General features: G+C 46.2%; 1 protein-coding gene across 1 annotated transcript in view; it reads right to left on the bottom strand.

The window, feature by feature from the left end:
• Positions 1–22,931, bottom strand: part of COLGALT2 (collagen beta(1-O)galactosyltransferase 2) — a 53,528-nt gene that overhangs the window by 8,733 nt on the left and 21,864 nt on the right. Inside the window, exons 2-5 of the mRNA XM_054832960.1 lie at positions 10,867–10,977; positions 9,270–9,387; positions 8,381–8,515; positions 3,815–4,019 (exon numbers count right to left, since the gene is read on the bottom strand). Of these exons, the coding sequence (XP_054688935.1) occupies positions 3,815–4,019; positions 8,381–8,515; positions 9,270–9,387; positions 10,867–10,977 (569 nt within the window). The remainder of the gene's footprint in view (positions 1–3,814; positions 4,020–8,380; positions 8,516–9,269; positions 9,388–10,866; positions 10,978–22,931) is intronic.

Here is a 22,931-nt window from a genome sequence, read left to right as displayed (position 1 = left end):
CAGGCCAGGCAGCTGGGCTCCCCCAGGACCACAGGGGATGAAGCTGCAGGGCCCAAGGCACCAGGATAGATAGCTGCAGGGTCTGTTACCAGCCTAGCAAGGGACTCGCGCTGGCTTTGCAGTCAAGCATCCTCCTGCTTCTGTTTGCTTTGGTTATAAAATAAAGACAGTATGTTTTCACCTGTGCTGGCAAAGGACTTTGAGGAATGTATATGATAACCATCTTGGAAGAGCCAAGTCCACCATCAAACATGGTCCTTTCCTCTCCAGGACTAGTTTTTACTGTGCCCTAAAGATTAGGGGAAAATCCTAGAGACAGACACCAGCAAGGAGAAAAAATGCTTTCAAAAAGAGGTGATAACGTTAACATCCTTCTACTCAAAAGCTTTTGGAACTGCTTGTTCAAGGAACTGAATCTGAAGGCGTGAAACAAAAAGAAGATGCAAAGCCTCTCCTGGGAACAGATGCCTTTGCAAGGGAGAGACCGACCCGCTGCTGAGCTTGTTCACTGGGAACGTCCCACCAACGCGTGATCAGCAAAACGCTCTTCCGTCCGGACTGACAAAGCGTTCACTCGCTCTCGGCTATAACTGTGCCGGCTCCGGGCCTGACCTCACATCAGGCACCACACTCAAAAGCTACATCCAGAGAAGCCGAGGGAAAGCATTTCTCTTGTTTTGTATTGAGCTCTGATAAGGTTCTTTATTAATTAACTGCAGTCTGAAAGCTGCTAGAACCCATACAACTAGCCAAGCAGATTTAAAAAAAAAACCCCAAAAAACAAACCCAAACAAAAAGCAAGTTTCCCTTTCTTTTTCTTTTCTATAATGAAACAAGCACAACCACCACCCCCCTCCCTCTAGGAAATAAATGAAAAGCAGACACTACCTGGTGTGCTGATGCTTTCATGTATTAGTTCCCCTAATCCTTGGTATTTTTAGCAGAGCAGAATTGTCTGCATTAATGACCCCAGCGTTTCTACCATTTTAAGTTCTGCAAGTAAATTGCTGGCTACACTACTTGCCAGAACACATTCAGCTGTCAGCTGCAATTTAGGTAAATGGCAGAATAAAAAATACTACCTGCTGACATTAATGGGTTTGGCACTGATCTAATCAACTAATCTTATCTGGCTCACTGAGCTCCGTTCTTATCTTCCGCTGGCTTAAACACAGTTAATCTGCATAGATTCACGCCAGTATTTCTGTTCCTTCTGGGATAAAAGCTACTTTAAAATGGTAAAGCTACCTTAAAACAGGGAGGGGGACTCGCTCTCTAGCTCTGTTTTTATAATAAAATTAAAAATTGCTACAAGGGACAGAAAAGCTATAGATATTTGTAAGGCAGCAACCAGGATTCACAGCCATGCCCTAAACCTTCAGGCAACCTAAATTTCCCCCCGTTACTGTGACCAGAGCTTCCTGCTGCCTGGCTCTAGGTCTTCAGAACCTCGGCCTGAAAGGAAGCTCAGGAGACCTGGCTGGCTAAATGTGATCTTGCAAGTGCAAGGGGCTCCGCAGAGCCCGCCTTTGTCACTAAAACAGCTGCCGTGAGTCTTGTCCTGAGTCAGTACTCCCACCACAGGCCACGTCCTCTCAGCAGGAGTGGGACGGTCTCTTTGGAGCATCACAAAATAGTTGCTTCAAGTAGTACGTTCACTGGTGAAAAAAAAATATTGGTGATTCGATCTGAGGCATTAAGTGCAGTACTTGGCCTGGACAAAAGCTAACATCATTTATGACTACAGGGAAGTAAGTGAAATTACTCCAAAGAGAAGTTTACCTCAAAGTCCATACATTTTTCACATTTCTGAACTTGGACGTCATCCTTTTATCCTGGGTGACAAAACTCAGCCCAGGACACAAGCCAACAATCCGAGCAGATCAATGGGCCAGACAGCTGAAGCAAAGCCTTTCATGTCATGGGTCAGTTCTGGAAAAAGCTAAAGTGCTCTAGGATGGAAGGAAAAAATGATGGGTTTGAATCCCCGAAATATTTCTTAAGCAGCTGGAACTAATGCAATGCAGTTACCACACTCACTGGATGCTGCATTTCTGGGAGAGCTGTCAGAGGGAACAAGCAAGGCAGGTAGATTTGAAGGAGCCTGCTTTGCTATGCAGATTCACACCTCCATTCTCCTCTAGAGCCCACATACCGATGTCCTGACCGAAAGTCAGGGCCCCAAGGGTGCCCTGCAAGCTCACGTCTCACCTCTGCCTCCCAAGGGCTCTAATTTCAGCTCTTGCTACCTCTATCATTCGTCTTTCTCATTTGATGCCCCTCATACTCTCGTAGCTGAGTTTTAAAAAGCCCTGCTTAGCCTGCCAAGGCAACACCATCTTTTTCAGTGCTGTCAGAGAACTTCAAACCAGAAACATCACTAAAACGAAAGCTCCAGACAGCTGGTGGCTGCTATGCTGGTCTGGAAACAGCGGGAAAGGCAGGCTTCTCGATCCGTCTCTTTGGCACAAGAGACTGCCAACAACAACAACAAGTTATACTTCTTCATTTTCTCTCTGCTTGGCGGTCCCCCAAGAACAGCCCTTCCTCCTCACCTTAACTCTTTTTACAAACAGAAGACAGGTAATACCAACTGCACATCACTCAGAGGACCCACAAAACAGCTTTTCCCTACTAATCCACCTCAGTAAGTCAGCAAAGCGGTCACGAAGCTCTGACCAGAAATGCATTTCACTGGTACTGCTGAGGTTTCATCAGTTCCTTTTTCCTTAGAAGGCCCCAAACTTTCCCGTTTCTGACACAGCAGGACAAAGAAGAACACAGATGGCCATTACAACCATGTCCTCCTTCCCAGGAGCTCCTCAGCTCTGACACTGCTACATACAGGGCTGCAGCCAGGACTTTAGCAGAGACAGAAAACTAAATGGGACTAAACATCCTCACTGCAAGTACAAGCAGCAGTACCATGCTCTTAAGAGACAGCGATTTCTCTGAGACAGTGATTTTGGAGCTCTCTGCAAACACCAACGGTCATTCCAGACAAAGGAAGAGGACACTGAGGTTGTGACTTGGTGAAAGGACCCTGTATTTCAGGTCTAACCAAAATCCTCTCACTGTCCGGGAGGAACTGATCCCAGTATGAGCTGGAGCGGTACGCACTGTCTCTCCACTGTGCCCCAAGGGTCTCAAGGCAGCTCAGTGCGCAACTGGTTCTCCCAAAGTACCAACGACACAATGTCAAGTACGCAGAGATTTTACTGCTCACACGCCAGCTCTAACCTGCTCCGCACAGCCCACGGACTCCACATCACTCCCCTGAAAACCACAATGATTTTGCTTTCCCAAAAAAAAAAAAAAAACCCAAAACACCCCACCTCTCGGACAATTCCTGCTGAGCTGCCCTGAAGCAAAGCCTCACCAGCACTGTGGATAAGCGAAGTGTTTTTTGTTCTCCACAAGGGCTGTTACATCTAAAGAGAGTCTCTTGCCCTCGCCCCCTTCCTCACGGCATCTCCGCAAAGTGGTGACTTTAGATCACCTACTTTAGACCTACAGACTTCAGAATGCCTTCCACTCTGGCAGCATTCACCTGTGCCTTGCTGTGACACCAGTCAAGGGGGGATGCCACCCATTTTGTCTCTGAAACACTGCTCCTGTCCCACGAATGGCTCCCATGTCCTTTGAAGATGCACTGCCAGTCACTTGCTGCTGGTCATCCCTGACCAGATCCAAGAGAGGAAAGGGAACAGGGTCTTAACTCACCACTGAAGCCAACACATGACTTTTGGCCTGTGAACTCAAGAGATCTGCATGTATACTAGCGAATCCTCCTCAGCAAAGGCTCCAGACATACCTGCTTGGCGACTGGAGAAGGCAAAGACCATGATATCATCAAAGCTCCAGGTGTAGTCCTGGTGCGGGGGGTAGAACATCAGCTTGGTGGACGCCTCTTTCCTCAAGTCAATGAGGAATGTGGAATGAATCATTGGGACAGCAAAACAGCCTGTCCTCTTCCACTCCCGAATCAGGGGATAATCCAAGGTCCTTTTGTAATAGCCCTGCAATCACAACGAGGAGGCTGCTTGTTAGAAGAGGTTTCTGTTTCATAGATGCTCCGTAACAAAAGCTCTCACCCTTAGCCCCTGCAGCAGAGATGGATCAGTGCTCAGTTCTCAGATTTTTTTAAGTGTCTCCCATTTGGAAAGGGCTCAGTCAAGTATTTAGACACAATCTCCACCCCAAAAGTTTGACCTTCTCTCTCCTTTTTAGCAGCTATTGGAAATCCAAGCCTTTCCGTTGCAAAATTCCCTTGCAACAGAGCTTCAAACCTCCGACTATTTTCTCCTGGTTCTTCAAAAACCTTTTTTGCACATAGACTCTTGGGTCTGATCCTGGAAGCTGCTGAGCATCTGTGACATCCTCCACGTTCAACAGGCACAAAGGACATTCAGCGTCTCACAGAACAGGACCTGCAAATTCTTTCTGACCATGACTTAAAAAAAAAAAAAAAATCATTTGCTTCACTGCAGCGATGGCAACACCTCAGTCTTCATCAGCTGTCTAAGAATCCCTGCTTCCTCCATCCCAGGGCAAGCAGGTTTAATTCTCAACTCCTGAGCTCTCCCCACAGAGCCTGTCTGTGAGTCAGCTCATTTCTCTGTGAGCATGAGCTTTGCTAGCCTTCCAGCACTGTGGGTGCAACACCCACCTTGTGCAGCTCACAGCTGGTTTTGCAGGTGCAATGGCTAAAGCTATCAGATTTGGAAATAAATACACTGAATTCCCGCAGAAAGAAAATCCTAATGCACTAATTAGACATCCGGACACGACTGACAGTTGAATCCAAAGCAGATTCTGGTCTTTACAGAAATGATGAGTCACTAAAATAAGTTAAGAGTTACTTTTACGTTGTATTTTCCATGAGCATCCTAGCAACAGCTGAGCAAATCACTGCAAAACCACTTTACCCTGGTTTTGTGTAGAAGCGTGGTGTGGTGTGTTTGTCTTTATGGGTTGACCCTCCCTTCTGCCCTTCGGATCTAGTCCTCACAGTATGGTCAGAAGGTATCTCAAACACAGCCCATCTGATTTTCACAAAAAGGAGTGAGTGGGTAGAGACCTTACTAGCATTCCCACTGAAGGAAGGGTTAAGATGTTCAACCTTCAACAGACATCTGAGAATGCCCACAGGTAAAAGATGCTGGAAACTAATCTGTCCTCTTCCAGTCACTCACTGTGCAGTTTTGGGGCTTTTCACTGCTCATAAATCACGTGTAGTCAAGAAAGACTCCAACTCGTCAGCACCGTTGCCATGCTCTCCTAAGGTTAGCTTCTCAACAACAAAATGTCAAGCTGTCTGGAGCTGGGTTTGGCACGCCGTTGCTCGGTGCCGGAGGCTGTGTTTCGGGGCGTGCTCCAGCTGTTACTCCCTCCCCAAATCCCCAGGGAGAACAAGGCTGAGAGCATGAAGCTGTGGGACTGCAAGCACAGAAACAAGAAGCAGCAACTAAAAGAAAAAAAAAATTATAAAGTGGGAATTTTCCTGTTTGTTTGAGCAGCTTTTTTTCTTCCACCAAATTCTGCAAGATGCATTTGCTGCTAGGTTTTTGCCTCTCCTTTTCTCAGCTAATCATGGAAATTTACTACTGGAGAGGTAGGAGTAGGGGCCAGGGCTGAGGCTGGTGCACACAGGCAGAGATCCACTTCAGGCTGTGGAGCAATGCTGATTTACATCAGTGGAAAACCTGGCTGTCTCAGGACTTAACCTTAAAAACTTAAAGGACAATGCCTTCGCTATCGAGTTTGTATCTCCATTTTAAAACAAAAACTGAAACAAGTAAATACACCCACACACACACTTTTTCTTATCTGTATGTTTATTTCCCAAGAATTTGGAAGTTCAGGACCTTTTCCTGCTATTTTTACTCAATTAGATGGTCTGAACTGTGGAACTCCTTGCCATAAGATGGTGTGGGGGCAAAAAAAAAAAAAAGATTCAGATAGCAATTTCTGTAAAACAAACAAACAAACAAAAAAATCACTGAGAGCTTTAAAGACAAAGACCTTCCTTAAGAAATCCTAGAGAAGGAAATTGCCAGATGATAGAAAAATATTTGACGGAAGTATTATTCACTTACTTGTTTGCCACGTTCTTTTATGATTCCCTAGGCATCTGCTAGGAACTGCTGCTATCAGATGGACCTTTGGTCCCACCCAGTACAGTTGGTGTTTCCCCCTGCCTGTGGTACCTACTCGTGCCCTTGGTAACACTGGGAAGGAAGAACGATGTTTTACACCAGGTAAAGAGAAGAAAAGGGGAATGGAGTTTGCTTTTTGTTTCACTGTAGCAATAGTAACAACAAGTAGTATCTGGTTAGCTCTCTGGAATAGCACAAGAGGGTAGGGAAGGGCAGGACTGTGGGGAATCTCTAAAGTACTCCTATTCAGATGCCCCAGGAAGCTCAAGGATGTATGTGTAGCTCAGGCCTAAACATGTTTTTCTATGCAGGACAAGCTGGTCTTTACGAAGAAGGAAACACAAGATTCAAGTATGGAAGTAAAAAGGAAATCCTGAAGCTTTCCGGGGCAAACGTGGGCAAAAAGGGAAAATTTTCAAGAGAACAGGAAACCTCTTCCTATTCTAGGAGATATGCAGGTTAGGATCCTGCCTCCTCAAAGGATGACTAAACACATGCCGGCAGCAGGCTGGAGAACAGGTCAAAAAGCTGACCTCATTATTGAGTCTTACCTGGGAGAAAGAAAGCATGAACTACAGTCCCCATTTCAGCTGGAATGTCTTGGAAAGCCCATCTAGAGCTTGGTCAAGAACACTTCAAAGGAAAAGAGTGAAACAAAGGCAAAAAAATCCTGTGACAATAGATTTGCTCTTCTATATATTTGATTCTCTTACTGAAATCCTTTTATGGACAAGGTGCTTGTACTGGGTTTGGCTGGGATGCAGTTAATTTTCTTCATAGCAGCCCGTACGGTGCTGTCTTTAGACTGGTGACCAAAACAGCATTGAGAACACGCCGATGTTTTACCCACTGCTGAACGGTGCTTGCACAGCATCAGGGCCTTCTCTGTTTCCCACTCTGCCCCCGCCAGTGAGCAGGCTGGGGTGGGCAAGAGGCTGGGAGGGGACAAAGGGACATTCCATACCATATAACATCATGCTCAGCAATAACCCTGCCGGGGGGGAGTTTTTCCAAGGTAGCTGGTGCTCAGGGAATGGCTGGGCATCCGTCTGCTGGTGGTGATTGGTTTTGCATCACTTGTTTGTTGGGTTTTTTCCACCTTCGCTTATTAAACTGTCTTTATCTCAACACATGAGGGTTACTTTTGGGTCTGGGGTTGGTTTTGTTTTGTTTTGTTTTTTTCCCTTCTGCTTTTGCCCTTCCAATTCTCCCCCTCATCCTGCTGGGCAGGAGCAAACAAGCAACTTTGTGGAGGGTCACCTACCAGCCAGGGTCAACACACTACAGTGACGTGGACCAACTTGTAAAGTGACAGCTCAACCTCGTTCTGGCTCTAAAAATAATGCTATTTCTACTACACATTTTTGTATCCGATACTTTCCACAGTATATGTGACTTGAAAAGGTAACATGAAACTCTAATTTCTAGGCTTTGCATTTCTGTCCATTACAGCAGTACCCTTTACATACTTGCACACACATGCTCCCTACAAGGCAAAAGGTGTTGCCCCACTACATAAATCTTGTTCATATGTGAGAAAAATAACCTATACACAACGGAGAGCTGTAGAAAGAAAAGCAAATTCCTCTCAGATTAGCATCACTATACAAGAAAGCTAGTCTAAAATGATGTACCAAGAATTTTAAGGCCATTACACAAACTTGAATAAGTTCTGGTGTGTATTTTTTACCTAGTTGGTGGGACTGTATCACTTCCCAGGACTTTTGGCTAAGCAAGCTCTGCTTCGTCCAGATTCAGCTTTGTTCACAAAGTGAGGAATCTCAGATGAGGAAGCAAGGTTCAGTTATGTGCCTGCACATCCAACACAGAACCTGCATCGCTTTGCTCATACCTACAGCTCGGTTAGAGAGCAAAGCCTGAAACACATTTATAGACTGCAATGTCCTCTCTACCCTTATTCCCAGATTCCCTATAAACATACGGACCTTTCCCAAAGATACGCACCCAAGATTTGGGATGCCACCACTGAGAGAGGCACAAGCCAAGATGACTGCATGACACCACTATCCTCACTACATGCTAACATCATCTCTGCACACCTCAGAGCTACAGCAGCTTCCTTTCAGGAGGAGGACACTACAAAAGCAGACGGGAAAGCCCGCAGACCAGAAACAATGCCCACAGCTTCACAGACACAAGGCAGGAGGCCTTTGAAACAATAGCTTGCACGGTCATCCAGCACCGTTCATGAGGTCACTTGCCTGGGGGGTGATGCCACACCAGAAGTTAGAGTAGAGAGAGCGGGACTCGAGCATCGGTGCCACCAAGGTCTTGTTTTCTGCTATCATCAGGTTCAGGGTTTGTGGGTTGGTCAGTAAGTTATCTGCATCAATAAACTAGAGAAGGAAGAGGCAAAGAGAAAAAGAAATTTGTTATTAGATGAAACGATATGCTTCCCCTGACACTTTCTCAGGAACAAGGCAGCCAGAGGCATGAGGCTGGCATAAAAAAAACCCCAAAAAGCATTGAGCTGGTGGGTTTGATACTGCAGGGTACATCACTGTTACAGGTAAACCCAGGGGTGGCTGCACTACAACAAAGCTATGAGATGGGAAAAGAACGCGAGCGTCCCTCTGACTCCACATAACGTTACTCCAGCACAGGGGTAGGGGAGCTGCAAGGGACAATAACATTGCTGAAATTTCAGGGCAGGTTTATTCTGTGAAGAGGATCGAGAACAACTGGCCTCACACCCTCGCCTTGTTCAGAGGCTGGGAACACTGCCATTAACCCCAGCTGTAGTGACTGAAGCCATGCATCTTTCCACAACTGTTCTGCAGAGCTATTTCCCTTAACATTTCACCAATAACAGTAGGGTTTCAATCTGGGGGACCCTTGCACGTACCTACCCACCACCAGGACTATCTTCAATGCTGAAGCCTGTGGAGAAAGCCTTGGGCTTACCCAGGGACTTACCTCCCTAGCTGCAAAGTCTCTTGCTCGTCAGACCAAGAAACAACACGCAGCATCTCACTGCAGAGAGTTTTGGCTTTAGATGGAGAAGAAACCTTTTGACAGCCCCAAGTATCAAAGTGACTACCTGAAAAGGTTTTGCCTGAGGACAGATGATAAATCAAACCTTGTATTTACCAGGATGTAGTCTGACCACTTCTCCCGCGCAGCGCGCAGGGCAGCCTGTCGGAGTTTCATCACATGAGTGAATCGGGAGCTTGGCCAATGTTTTGGCCCAATTTCTTCTGGATAAGACCTAGCAAAGAAAAAAAAAAAAAAGTGACTGCAATCCATGTCTGGGCACTATTACAGTAGTAAAAAACCCCAACAACAAACAAACCCGAAGAAGAGCTCCCTTGCTGCCTTCTTTCCAAAAGAAAAACAGTGTTAGAGTCACCTCAGGCAACCCAGGAGAGGTTTTGAGGGAGAACGATTCCAAGTTTCGTGCTGGCATGTGTACACAGGGCACTGGAGAACAAGCAGAGCTGCAGCATTTCCTGCCAACCAAGCGACCACGAGCAAAATAGCACTATCAAACCCAGGAGTTTCTTCCGCATCAGGCAGGCCCTCGCCTGATGTAAGCACAGGTTACCCCACCGAAGGGAACTGAAGCTGATTTACCTCATCTGACCCTCTGGTAGAAAGTCATCTCTCCTCTGCTAGGCTTTACATTTAAGACTATAAATACAGCTTCCTTAAGGCCAGTAGAATCAACAGAGCTGAGGATGGGAAGATGAAGGCAATTTGGATTCCCTCAGGGTCTGGGCATTATTAGGAACTGTTAACACGTCCAGATAACAGCTCTTAAATCTACAAACACCCAACACCCAACCCCACAAGCCCAATCATGTGAGTAAAGTTATCCGCATGTCTCTCTCTTCAGGATTAGGTCCAAAAGCAGATGCTTCGTAACAAAGATGGAAGGAAGTTTAGGGACAGATAAATAAAAATTCAGGACTTTGAAACAGTGCCAGTGAAGGAGCTAAGAATTTCAAAAAACTTTTTACAGAACTTAAAAAAGCCAAGTTTGACAGGATTAAGAAAACTCAACTCCAATGAAAGGATTAAAAAAAAAGACAATAAAACAAGCATTCTCCATGGGTTTGTACCACAAATGCCTCACCACAGCAGTGAGGACCCTGAAACTAAAAGCAAGCCTAAAGAAAGGGGAAACTGATGTAAATTTTCCCTGATGGAAAAAATAGAAAACAGAACAAGACAGAAACAAAAGGAACAGCTGATCTTAATAAATAAATAAACAAAGCAATAAAACCCCAACACACCTAACACTGTATTTCAAAGCAAGGATCCTACAGGTCATGCAAAGGCATAATATACTGAATTAAACAGAGTTCTCTGGCTCAGAACTTACTGAACATTTGATGTCTCGGACAGAACTGTGGGAATGGGCTATGATTTCTCTGCTTCCTTGCAAATAAAGAATGACAGTTTTTATTCCCTGTAGCTTTTGATGCTATTTGTTTACCATGCAAAGAGAGCAGCTGCAGATGCTAAATAACTGAATGGAAAATGCTTTCTTCCCCGAAGTTCTGCATGAGTTGTTTCACTGAAGTCAGAGACCTTGCTATGGGAAAGACCCCCTTAAAAAACCCCAACATATTTTAATGCTTGGACATTTTGTACATCTCCTGGATTGAAAACAGAAAACTGAAAACTTAGAAAATTTGACATATACCCCAAACAGCTTCAGTCAGCCCCTCACTGCAGTACTCACGGTGGGTCTTCCATCGGCCTCCACTCCACATCGTGGTAGAGGTTCTGCACGTTCTTCAGCCACTCTCTAAGGACTGCTGTGGTGTTATCAACATTGTGGTCAGTGGCCACCCTGGGAAAATGAGATCAGAAAGAGCCCCGTTAAAACAAGATTTAGGTCCTCTGCCTTTTCCCAGCTGGTAGATGAGTCAGGGGCAGAACCTATTTCCTACAGGCACATCCAGCTCCTGGCAGAACTCAGGGTCCTATCTCTAGAAGCACCAGGATTTTGCTCTGCTTACTGTACCATCCTGCAAGCCCAACATTTAAGGTGCACAGCCCAGCTGCGAGCACGCATACCCTGCTGCATTGCCCTATGGCTCAGGAATCACTCGTGCCAGGATCGGGGGCTCTGCACCGAGAGGAGCCCCCACTAACACACTGCTAGTGGAGGGAAGGAACCCCTCACTCGCTGCTCTACAGCACGGATAATCGTAGCCAAGCCCTAGAAAGCCCCTTGCCTCCAGTTTGCAACTTGCAATTAGCACAGCCCCTCCCAGCAGCCCTGCGTACGGCCAAGCTGGGCACGGAGGCAGCAGGGGAAGGCAGGGATGCTCGACACACACCAGGATCAGCATCAGACCTCCGTCCCCCCACCCTGCTACAGCCAGCAAGTAAGCTGAAGCTCAGAGAGAGGCAGCTTGCTTTCTTACTATTTCCTGACACAGAGGTTACAAGTTTGTGAAAAGACACAGAAGAGCTGTGTGCAGATGCCATGTTCTGTTAAAACACTGTAATAGCACTCAGTCTCAAACCATGGGGCAGGAGAAACCCGCCTGCTTCCTCTATGGTCTCCGCCATCCTCCCCAAAAGCAGCATCCGACAAATGGTTTTGGTTTTTTTCTCTTTCGTGCTGAGCAGTGTAGCTGCACAAACTGGAATGGGACACACAGATCCATGTCTCTGACAGTAATCATGTGGAGATGATCCCAAAGGAACCACCAGCTCATCTCCACCTGGGATCCTCAAGCCTTCGGGTTACAGGGCGAGCGAGCCAGGTCACATCCCAGCTGCTCCTTTCCAGCACACTGGGACCAGGACTTTGCACATCCAACACCTGGTCGCTCACGTGGTCATGGCAGATCCCACAGCAAGTTCCCTTAAGTGAAAGGGCTGCTCATTTTTCCTGGCCAGAAGGTAGAAAAGCACAGCCCCGTGGTAGGACACAGCTTGTGCAGCCACAGCTGGGAAAGCTCCACGGAGAATTTACAATCCATTTGTAGTCCTCAGGGAGTATAAATGCTCCCGAAATAGCAAAGATGGTGTGAAACATGTCCCTAAGGGGAGCACACTGGAAGGTCATGCTGAGACCCCATCAACTGCCATCAACCATGTTGTCCTCCGGCTCCAGAGACCCAAAGGCACTTCCCACAGCATCCTCCACCCTACTTAAAGCCAGAGATACCTGCTGTTAGGGGAGGGCACACGGAAGGGAGAAAGGTGGCACATCCCAAAACCCTAGAGCTACTCCAAGCTATTCCAGGAAAATACTTCCACCTCAAGTCACCATATGATCCTCCAGATGAGAATGAGGGCATGAACCCTTCCTAGTTCATGCAACCAGAAGATATCATTCCCACAGGGTTTAGCCTGGTTTAAGTTAAAAAATAATCGAAAATTCAGATGTTAAGTTTATTTATAATCAGAACACAATCACTTAAGGACAGGAAGCTTGTTTGTTGTGTATATATATTCCTGTCTATTAAAACAATAAATAATGAAAGTTCAACAAGTGAATGGAGGCTGGTCTCTGCTATTAACTCCTCTCCTACGACAGAGCAAGGCTTGGTTTAGTCGTAACTTCAGGGTTTGCTTTTGACCAAGACCCTGGGTCACACTGCACTATGGATCTAGTTTGCAAGGATGTTTAACTGGACTAAATGAGCTCTAGTGCTGACTTGGTAGAACAGACTAAGTCAAACTTGCTCCAAGTATATTATGGATTGCAGCTCGTCCACTCAAGCCTCTGTTTTAGCACACTTGCTTGGGTCTCCCACAGCTGCTGTGCATTTCACCACTCTTGTTCTGCTTTCCTCCCACGCTCCAGCTGCACAGGCAGTGAACAACAGCTCCAAAATTCCTAAAATACCAGAGAACAGTGAAAATGGATTTTTTTTGTCCACGGTCATCACTGGAGCTGCAGTGGAACCAAGAAGGTCCTGCCATACAGTGGGACCACGCTGCAATTAGGCATCACGCAAACCAAACGTAGATGATGGTGGCCATCCTGAAGAACATCAGAGTCCATCTTACACCATACTCTTTGCCAGGTCCAGGCTAGTCTTAAGGATCCTGCAAACCCGTAAAGTAAGCACCCAACCCCCACAGAGCCCAAAACATATTGGTAAGGGAGCTGTTTGCAGGGATGTGCAATGGAAACCCAAAGTTCACAAATTAAATGTCGTTTCCTTGACAAAAAAAAGTAAAAATCTAGAGTCATTCAAGCTCAGAGAAAGTTATTAACATGAGAGAAAGCTGTTTCCTCAATCACTCAGAGCTGCTTTATGAAGCCCAAAACTTTGACTAGCAGAAGAAAGCTTAAAGTTTAAAGAAGTGCTTGACAAAAGTTACTGCAGCTCTACCCTCAAATGCTAGCTGCCCTCAATAGCTAGCCCATCTTTGCTTCCCCGGGCAAGACAAGGGGGCTGAAGGATGTTCCTTGTGTCATCTCTGTCTCCAGCTCTTGTAAGGTCAGACCACACAAGTTTTACCGCATGGACACATCACCATCCCAAGAGAAGTGCACAGCCTACCAAGACCGCCACTACCTGATCTTGCCCTGCACCTAGGGAAAGAGTTTCCCAACAGCCAGTCAGACCCCTCGCACCCAGGGCTCTCCATCCTGTTCCCAGTAGGGCAGCACACCCTTGACAAAATTCATCCCAGAAGACCCCAACAGCTAACAACCTCCAGACAGAAGTGAGACGCATGCATGGGATCTACCCACAAGGAAACTGCTAGAAGAAAAATGGTATTTTACTGCCAAGGCTGTAATGGTGGTGTTATGTAGAAGGTAAATTCACATCCCAGCAGACCTTTACGAAGACATTGATGAGACAAAGCTCTGGCACAAATAAAGGACTGAAGTCTCCAGGACTATCCACCCAGCAGCATTTCTAAGCCCAAAAGTTCTCAACGGCAATAAAGTTTGTCACACCCTAGATGAAACATGCCCTATGACTAGCAATTTGGCAAACCTTTGTTTTTCCAGCTTTGAGCCTCAAAAAAAACCCCAACAAAACCAACAACCCAACCAAAAAAACAACCCCAAACAACCCAAGCCATTCCCAAAAGCAATTATCACTAACAATTAGCACTTACTCATATTGGAGTCTCTGAACCAGTGCGCCTATCCCCCCAGAAAAAGTAGCAGCTATGGTGTTTGCAATACCACTGTATGGAAAAACAGGGACACACTTTTTTTTTTTTCCAATGACAACCCCTGCACAAGAAAAACAGGCAAATAAAAATATGACCAGGACTTCCCACTGGCAACAAGAGCACCTCGAGCCAGAAAAGGCACACCAGGATATTCCCTGTTACAAGCACTTCTGTAATAGTTCGTAGGACTTCAAAAAGTCAAGTTAAAATTTCAGTGCTCTAATTCAGGTGGATGGACCAGTTCGACTCTGTTCATTCTTAATCCATTTTCAAGATGCTACAGCCATCTCTGCTGCAGATACCACCACCACCGGTGGTTTGCTGCTCATGGTGCACACTTCCCCACTTCTGAAAAACTGACTGTCCTTTTTAAGGGTGATGACAGTCAGGAGACAAGGCCGTGGGATGAGACCATTCATGTGATAAACTGAGGGTAAGAAAGCATCACATGGAAGATGCTGTGCTGGCTCCTCTTGGAACAGGCTTACAGCAGGTGAGGTAAAGCAATACCTCCAACACCTGCAGAAAAGCAATTTCAGTCTGCACCAACTCCTCCTACAACAGCGCTAGTGGAGAAGCAGCACAGGCCAACAGGTCTTCTCTGCATGTCCTGCAAGTAAGCTTGATGGTGAGATCATGCCACATAAGAGATGTTATCATCCCTCCTCACCTGCCTCTCCTGGAAAAGTGATTTACTACATCATCTGATATTTACTGGTCCATGGTATGCACTTGATAGGGTGAGGAGAGTGGATCACCTTAACCCGGCTCCACTTAGCTCACCAAGAACACAGCTTAGGAGTCCACATGGCCCTCAGACTAAGGCAGTGACTAGATTTATTTTTTACATCTATCTTTGAAAGCAGGCTGGTGAGCACAGTACTATTATTTGAGATTGACTCGATCAGCATTATTCTTGGCCTGCTATCAGGTTCCAACCACCCCCCCCCCTTTTTTTTTTTTTAATTGAATCAGTTTGAAACATTTGTGCAGTCAAGACTAAGCAGGAGCCACAAGAAGACAGGCTAAGTGCAAGGCCACAGGAAGAGGAGAGGTGAGCTGGCTGGCAAGGAGCACAATCCTTACCCATTGTTTTCCGACATCTCATTAACTTCACAGTCTCATCACCTTCATGGGTCTCTGCTGGACTTGGTCATGCTTATTCACATCTTTCTTTGCCAAGAGGGCTCAAAACCAGACACAGTACTCCAGGTACGATGAAACAAGTGCCTAGCAAAAGAGGAACAACCCCTCCCCTTGATCTCCTGGCTATACTTCTGCTCACACTGCCCAGGACACAGTTGACCTTCGTTACCAGGGCTCACACTGCTGGCTCAGGGTCAGGTTGCTGTCCACCATAGGTCCACAGGACCCCCAAGGCCTTTTCAGCAGAGCTACTCCCCAGCCTGCATCGCTGCAAAGGGTTCTTCCTTCCCAGGTACGGGACCTGAAGTTCAAGAGATTCCCTGCAGGCAACTCTCAACTCAAAGCCAGCAGTGAGTAACTGGGGGAGAAGACTTAAACAGTGGGTTCCTCTCAAAAGGGACAGGTTACATCGACCACCTTTGCACTAACAGGGAAGCAACTTCACGTTCAAGAGCTGATTAATAATGTCTAGAATGGAATTAAAGAAAAAAGGTCTCCTGTGAGATTTACAACCTAAAGCCTGTGCAACACAATCAGGAAAGACTGGTGGAGTGACAAGGAAAAAAATTTAAATTCCTGCCACTCTTTTCAGAAAAGAAAGTTTAACAAATTAAACTGGAACAGACCTCCAGATGGACACTCCTATTCCAGTAACATGGCAGCTTTTTACACTCAGATTTAAACCCATTTCCAATAAACAGAAGTTAAATTTTAGAAAAGTTTGAGTGAGAATGTTCATATAGGGGCTTATGTCGGCATAACTATAACCACTTCAATATTTACTTTGGCTTTAACCAGTAGTCTTACCACGGACACAAGCCCTCATTGTCCATGCTCAGCAAGTACCCCCTCCCAAAAAAACTCAACTACCACGAATAGTGGAAAAGTAAGCCCAACATTAAGCAACTACTGTTTTAATTAAGTAACATGTGAGTAGCAGCACACAAGGAAAACCACTCCTTTCACAGACTGCTCATATTTTTAGCCTGATAATGTCTTCTCACACTATGTTTGCAAGAGAGAGTTAGTTTAGGCTTTGATGGTTGTCCTCTTTTCCTCCCCAGAAAAGGAAAAAAAAAATTCACCCTTTTTTAGTTCTTTACATCCCAGCCTGCTCCCCCAAGCTATTTACAGTTTATTTACCTCAGGCACTGGGTCAGAGGAGAAAGTTTTCACCTTCACCATCTGTATAGGAAAAGTACTACAGGACAAAACCAACACTGTGTGCCTCTGGCTAGTCGGAGTACGGGTCACGTTGTAACACAAGTTGTGGGAAACTCCATGGCCAGGGGCCTGCAGTAATTTTCCTACTGAATTTCACATTTACCCACTCTTCCGTTTGGCAAACATGTAGGAATGAAGGGCTTCAAACAGCGGTAAGTACTTCACGTTCAAGAAGTATATACTGCAAAGCGGAGTCGGAACTGGAAGCAGCTAGCTCTCAAAACGTAAAGCTATAAGGAGGATCCTTTCCCCTTCTGTCAGCGTTTTGAAGACCGTAGGGCTTGAGGAGGGTGTTGGGTTCTCCCTTTATCACCCTGCCAAGCACATCTCAGATGACAACGGTCCAGATGCTGCTGATGGTTGGGGTTGCATTGAGAGCGGCTCGCAGGAAAAGGATGTCCAAGGCTTTCCAGGGTTCCTGCTGCTTCTGCATGCTGCAGCACTGAGTTGGGCAGATAACCAAATCCCAGGAAAACCCAAGGATATCCATTTTAGCTGTCTTGCCTTTTCACCACTTGCAGCCAGGGATTCAGTTTACCCACAAGGCTTGCTATGGGATGTAGTCCAATACCAAGTTCTGCTGAAACAAGAGCCATAAGTTGGCCACATGCCCTAAACCCGCAGTGTCTCATCCAAAGCGAAGCCCAAAGTCCACGGGCTTCGTAGATCATTCCTAACAACTGTAACATAGAAACTGGTGACAAAAGCACCAGTCGCTCATCTTCCACAGAACAGAGCAGCAAGCAAGTGTTCAGAGAGAGGTTACGTCTCAAAACAGTGATGGAGGGAGCATATTTCTGCATGCTGTGTTCCACAACTCGTGCTAACTGAGGTGCCCGAACACTCGGGCTGGCCTCACACGTTGGAGGCAGTGAGACCAGAGAAGTCTTGGAGACAGAAAGGTGCTCTCACCAAATGACTTGGTCTTTGAGTCAGCAGAGCTAGGGAAGACAGGAAGGTACTTCTAGCTTTGTAAGGCTTGCTAGAGGCCTCCAAATTGTTTAGATCCTGCAGCAAAAGCCCACTTCAGCTTTCAGTCACTTTGGGCAGCTCAAAGAGCTCCCTGGTCTGAGCTCATTGTCACACAGGCTAACCTGACTGATGACTCTGCTTATTTTGGGTGTGAATTCATCCCTGCCAAAAATAACTGAAAAAATAAAATCCAGCAATGGAGTCCTAATATGAGTCAAATACAAATTTGCCTTTAGATTTCCCAAAACAAGCGGTAAATAAAGTAATAGACAAGTCATTTCTTCCTGCCCTTTTGTTTGAATGCTGCCAGACTTAGAAAACCAATTCAAAAATATAAAAACCACCAAACTGGCAGTTTTCACTGTGAACCAGTGATGAATTACCTTGACTAGGAAACAGTGCAGCTGGGAGAGACTGGAAGAGAAGGTACGGATCCTAAAGGAGAGGAAAAAAAATAATTCAAAACAAGACAGAGACAAAACACTTCTGAACCCAGTGAGAGGGACGCTCCCAAAGCAGCGGAGAACTACCAGAAAGCAGCTGTACCATTACAACGGCCTGAGACAAAGCTTTTGTAGCTACGGCTCGATCACCGTCCCCCCCGAGGACCACAGCATGCTACCCACCCCAAAGCAGCTGGCTTTTACTGCCTCCAGCATGGTTTGACAAGTAAAAAGCTGTTCAGCACCCAGTTGGGCTGTACAGCCCAATTTCCCAAACTCTAGTGTTTTCATTTCAGCTGTGAAAATGTCCTTTACCACAGAGGAGCAAGTGGAGTTGTTACTATCAACTACTTCGTGGTCTCCTGCTCAGGATCTTCCCAAAAATGCTGCAAACCAAGCAGGGCTCACTATTTTTTTCAAGCACTCCACCACCAACAAGCAGGTATGACTCTTGTTCACCCAGCACTGAGGAGACTCAGTTAATAAACCATTTTCTTTTCACTAGAAACACTCTGTTGCTTCGCAGATATTTGTGCTGCTCCCTGGACTAGCAGTCCTACCTTGCATCTATTAATCCAAGAGTCAATACCTCAAATCTCACAGATTTGGATCAAAGGATAACCCACCATGAGACACCACCGAGCTAGCTCACAACAATACGGTTCAGAGGCTGTGAAACGATATTAATCTTCCTTGCCACCACTTATTTTAGCACAATTATGCTCAGACACTTCATTAATATGTATGCATAAGACTTTTTGGCTTCATAGGGACTTGGCATTTGTTCTAGGGTTTTCCTTCATTAAGGACAGACTTTTGGAAGTACCTTCTTTTGTTTTTTTATTATTTTAACTTGGTTTTAAGATATCAGCTCCCAGCAGAGAGGCGGTCAGAGCCCAGGTCAGTGGCACGGAGCTGCATGGAGCCAGTAACAGGAGCAGCGACCCTCTCTGGGCTGGGCAGCCGTACAAGAACAGGACCTCACAGCACAGGAATGCAACAAATATATCTCTAACTCTTTCCCCGTACCTTTCAGCAGCTTGTGGATAATGGATTTTGCTGGCAGCAGCAGTGATTTTAAAACCTTCAATGATCTTCCAAGCCCAAGCGAGAGAATGATTCACAGATGTATGGAAGCGCGTACATACATTCGTACACGCCAGGATCTCTGCTCTTGCCACGCTACCTCAAGAAATCTCTCACTTTCTTGCCTCTCGCTCCCCAAGATCCTCAGGTTGTCTCTGATAGTACTGTGCCATGACAGGTACGTGTTCAAGCCCAGTGGGCACAGACACAAGAGGGGAATCAACATCTCCCCAGAAAAGCCATCAGGCTTGGGCTGCTTGTGGCTGCCTCATGCCAATAGTCAAAAATCCACATTTAACACCTTTTCTGGCATCTGTGTATGGGGAATTCTCTTGCAGGGCAAAGGAGGTTCCTGCCACTTCAATCCCAAGTCCCCTCTCCATCTTGCTTTAGTTCTCCCTGTGTTCGCCCCACTGCGGAAAAAGCTTTAAAAGAAAGAGAAAAAAAAAATGTGCATCTGGCCTTGCAAATATTTCCAAGCAGATTTGGCTTCAAGGGAACAACTCCCACAAGGGAAGCCCAGGAAATCGCATACGCATAGGATCAGACCTGTGACTAGCCTCTGAAATCAATTTGCTCAAACAAGGAATTAATTGCAACAGTTCTGTAATTTCTGAAGGGATAGCTTGTTCCCACCGATGCTAATTGAGACACCAGCTAATACAGCTGTTCAAGATTAATGAAAGTGTGTAAGCCACTGGGAAGGAACACTGGTATTGAGAAATATTCTTGGCTCTGGTAACCAAAAATGGATAGGTTTTAAAGGGCAGAATCTGCTCAAATTTAGGTGCTCAGTACCACTGATTTTTCAATAGGCACATTGAATATGGGCCCATCCCACATTACCAAGGGTCCCCCAAAATAGAAACATCTGAAAAGCTCTCAGTCTCTGTACCAAGCTTGCAGAAGGATGAGTGCAAGGCTCCCACAGACTGCCTTGCCTCCAGCAAGACGACCCAGATCATGGACTGCTTGATGCCCCGTACTGGAGGGAAAAGCAGACCTAAGTCATTCCACTTGGTGCCTTACTTTTTTAATTTAGGTTGTTCACTTTTTTTTTGCCTTCCCCCCAAAAAAGTTATAACCCTGCCCTACAAGTACCAGTAAGCACACAGTGCCTGCCTCCCAGCCCCTACACCACCCAGCAAGAGCTTTCATCCAGAGGTGAATCTTTTAGTCTTTACAGTTCCACAAATACAACACTGAGATTTTCAGAATCATAGAATCATCAACTGGTTTGGGTTGGAAGGGACCTCAAAGCCATCCAGTTCCACCCCCTGCCATGGGCAGGGACACCCTCCACCAGCCCAGGTTGCCCAAAGCCCCATCCAACCTGGCCTTGAACACTGCCAGGGAGCCAGGGGCAGCCACAGCTTCTCTGGGCAACCTGTGCCAGGGCCTCAGCACCCTCACAGGGAAGAAGTTCTGCCTCACATCGCATCTCAATCTACCCTCTTTTAGTTTAAATCCATTACCCCTTAGGTTTTACAACATGCCAGGAACGAATATCTAATACCTCTCTACACCTTCCTTTCCCTTCCCCACCTTTCCCTGAACCTCATCTCCTTTCCAAGCTTATGATAAAGGTCCAAAGCTTGCTGTTACAACTGCAAACCAAAGATCTCTCTTTTGCCGAGATGAAGACGAAGCCGTTGCCCACACTGTAGCACTGGCATGGATTGACAGGCAGCTTTTCCTCTGAAGCAGGTAAAGGATAATGGAATACTTATCTCAGGATTATGCCAATTTGAAGGGAAGAGGAAAATTCAGGGTTTTTTACCAGTTGAGATCTAGAAACCAGCAGGATGTTTTATGGGACACTAGAGTGAGTTTTACACAATAATTGACCCTTTCATATGAAAACTTTGCTGATATGCAACAATAAAGACATTCTTCCCAAAGGTTTTCAGGCAGCTTTTCTTTGAGGCTCTAGGAAATAAAAAATAGGAACACAACAATTTGCATCTCACACCAGGACAAGACAGAGGAAGAACTCAATGAGTGCTAGTAACAGTGTTGTCGGTGATGAAACCCAGATTTAGCATTTGGAGAAGAGGTCTGCTTCAAAGTAGGGAAGAAGCACAACAGAAATGTAAGAAGAGGCCATAAACTGTCCTTCCTACAAGCAAAGTCACAAAGGATGCTTGGCTATGCAGAAAGCTTTTGCCTGTGGAAAGAGAAAAATAGATAAGTTTAGAAGGGCAGGAGACGCTCAAAGTTAGGTAGTCACTGAGAATCAATGGTATTTCATATTTTTCACACCAGTAGGAGACTCCCTGGAACTTCCAGTCTCTGCATGCAGCCTGACGCAGACATCACTGAAATACACGGAGGATTTTTTTCTTTCACCCCCAGTGACCATCAGGTTACAGCTCACCAGCCTTCTGAGGTTTGAGGAAAGCCATTCACTCTATTCAGTAGTTTACAATTTTCATTTATCTTTCCAAAAGCGTAAGCTTTCCCTTCAAGCGCAGCTATGCAGGTGGAGCATAAGTAATAAAGACATGTCGCCAAGTCCCTGGGCTGCATTCATTTTCAAATCAGACTTTCTCCTATTGAAAGCACAGGTATGAACTCAGTGTAACGAAACCGCTGGGAGTCCCACTAGCACATGAAACAGGACTGGCAGGCTTCAAACCAATAGTCAGGGGGGCAAGGAACACACCCCAGCAAGAATGAATGGAAGAGCCATCAGGCAAACACAATGTCGAGTCTCCCATGCCCCTGAACTGCAATGCAAGGACCTACCTCCTGTCACTTGGTCAGCCTCCAGCCTGGTTTAAACAAACGAGGGCTGCTCTACAGCAAAGTCACTACTTTTCAACAAAACCCCTGTGCAGACTAGGCAATAAGATTGCCACTCTGATGTATCCATTCAAAAATCAGCTCTGCATTTAGAGCCGATTTCCATCCAGACCTTGCACCTCTCCATGGGACCAGGAATTCCTCTGCTGTTGCTGCAGGCTGACTAGGACTGTCAATAGGAGAACAGCACCAAGCCCTCCAGACCTAGTCTCCAACAAGTTGCTACCTGCCTACATACTCAGGTGTACAGAGACATCACAAAGAAAACCTCAGCAGTGAAACATCTCATGTATGTGCAGCGATTTCTGAAAAATGTGGCACAAATGCCAGGAGATATCTTCCAGTTCAGCAGGTCTGGAAGACGTTGAGGATTCAGGTACACAGTCAGTGAGCAACAGCTTGCAAAATTCCATCTCTGTAGGCTCTTGGACAGCAGTTGCGTTACACCGCTCTGTATTAAACCTCTGCAGCTTAATGGAGGACCTCATGCTTTTCTGCAACCCTGAGAAGGCTCCCTCAATCAACACCTGCACAGAGTTAGAAAAAGCTGAGACATACACATGCCCCACGGGTACACATCCATTCCACCAGAAGCAACAATCTAGCTTTACCCATGAAGGCTTAGAAAAGGGAAGCTACAGGCAGGAAAAAAGCCAGGACCCAGCCACCACCCCAGGTTCAGGACTGCCCGAGCACAGCAGCCTGACCAAAGAGTCTCCCAGTGGCAACGCCAGCAACCGTGAGAAGTATCCCACCAACTTCCCAAGGGCTGGGATTCTTCTTAGCGCTACTGGGGCACGCAGGCCGATGAGCCCGGTGCAAAGTGTTCTGTTTCTGTTGCACCATCCCGTGGAAGGGTCTAATCATGAAAGACGCTGAGACAAAGTGGAAGACGCTCAGTGTTTGGCTGAAGAACTCTTGGCCCTCTGCATAACCTGCCCTCCATCAGACAAGGGCCAGCCCTCAGCTC

Source organism: Grus americana, chromosome 8, assembly GCF_028858705.1.
Source record: "Grus americana isolate bGruAme1 chromosome 8, bGruAme1.mat, whole genome shotgun sequence".
Taxonomy (NCBI): domain Eukaryota; kingdom Metazoa; phylum Chordata; class Aves; order Gruiformes; family Gruidae; genus Grus; species Grus americana.
Note: the sequence above shows the minus strand (reverse complement) of the source record. Positions and strands in the feature narration are given on the sequence as shown.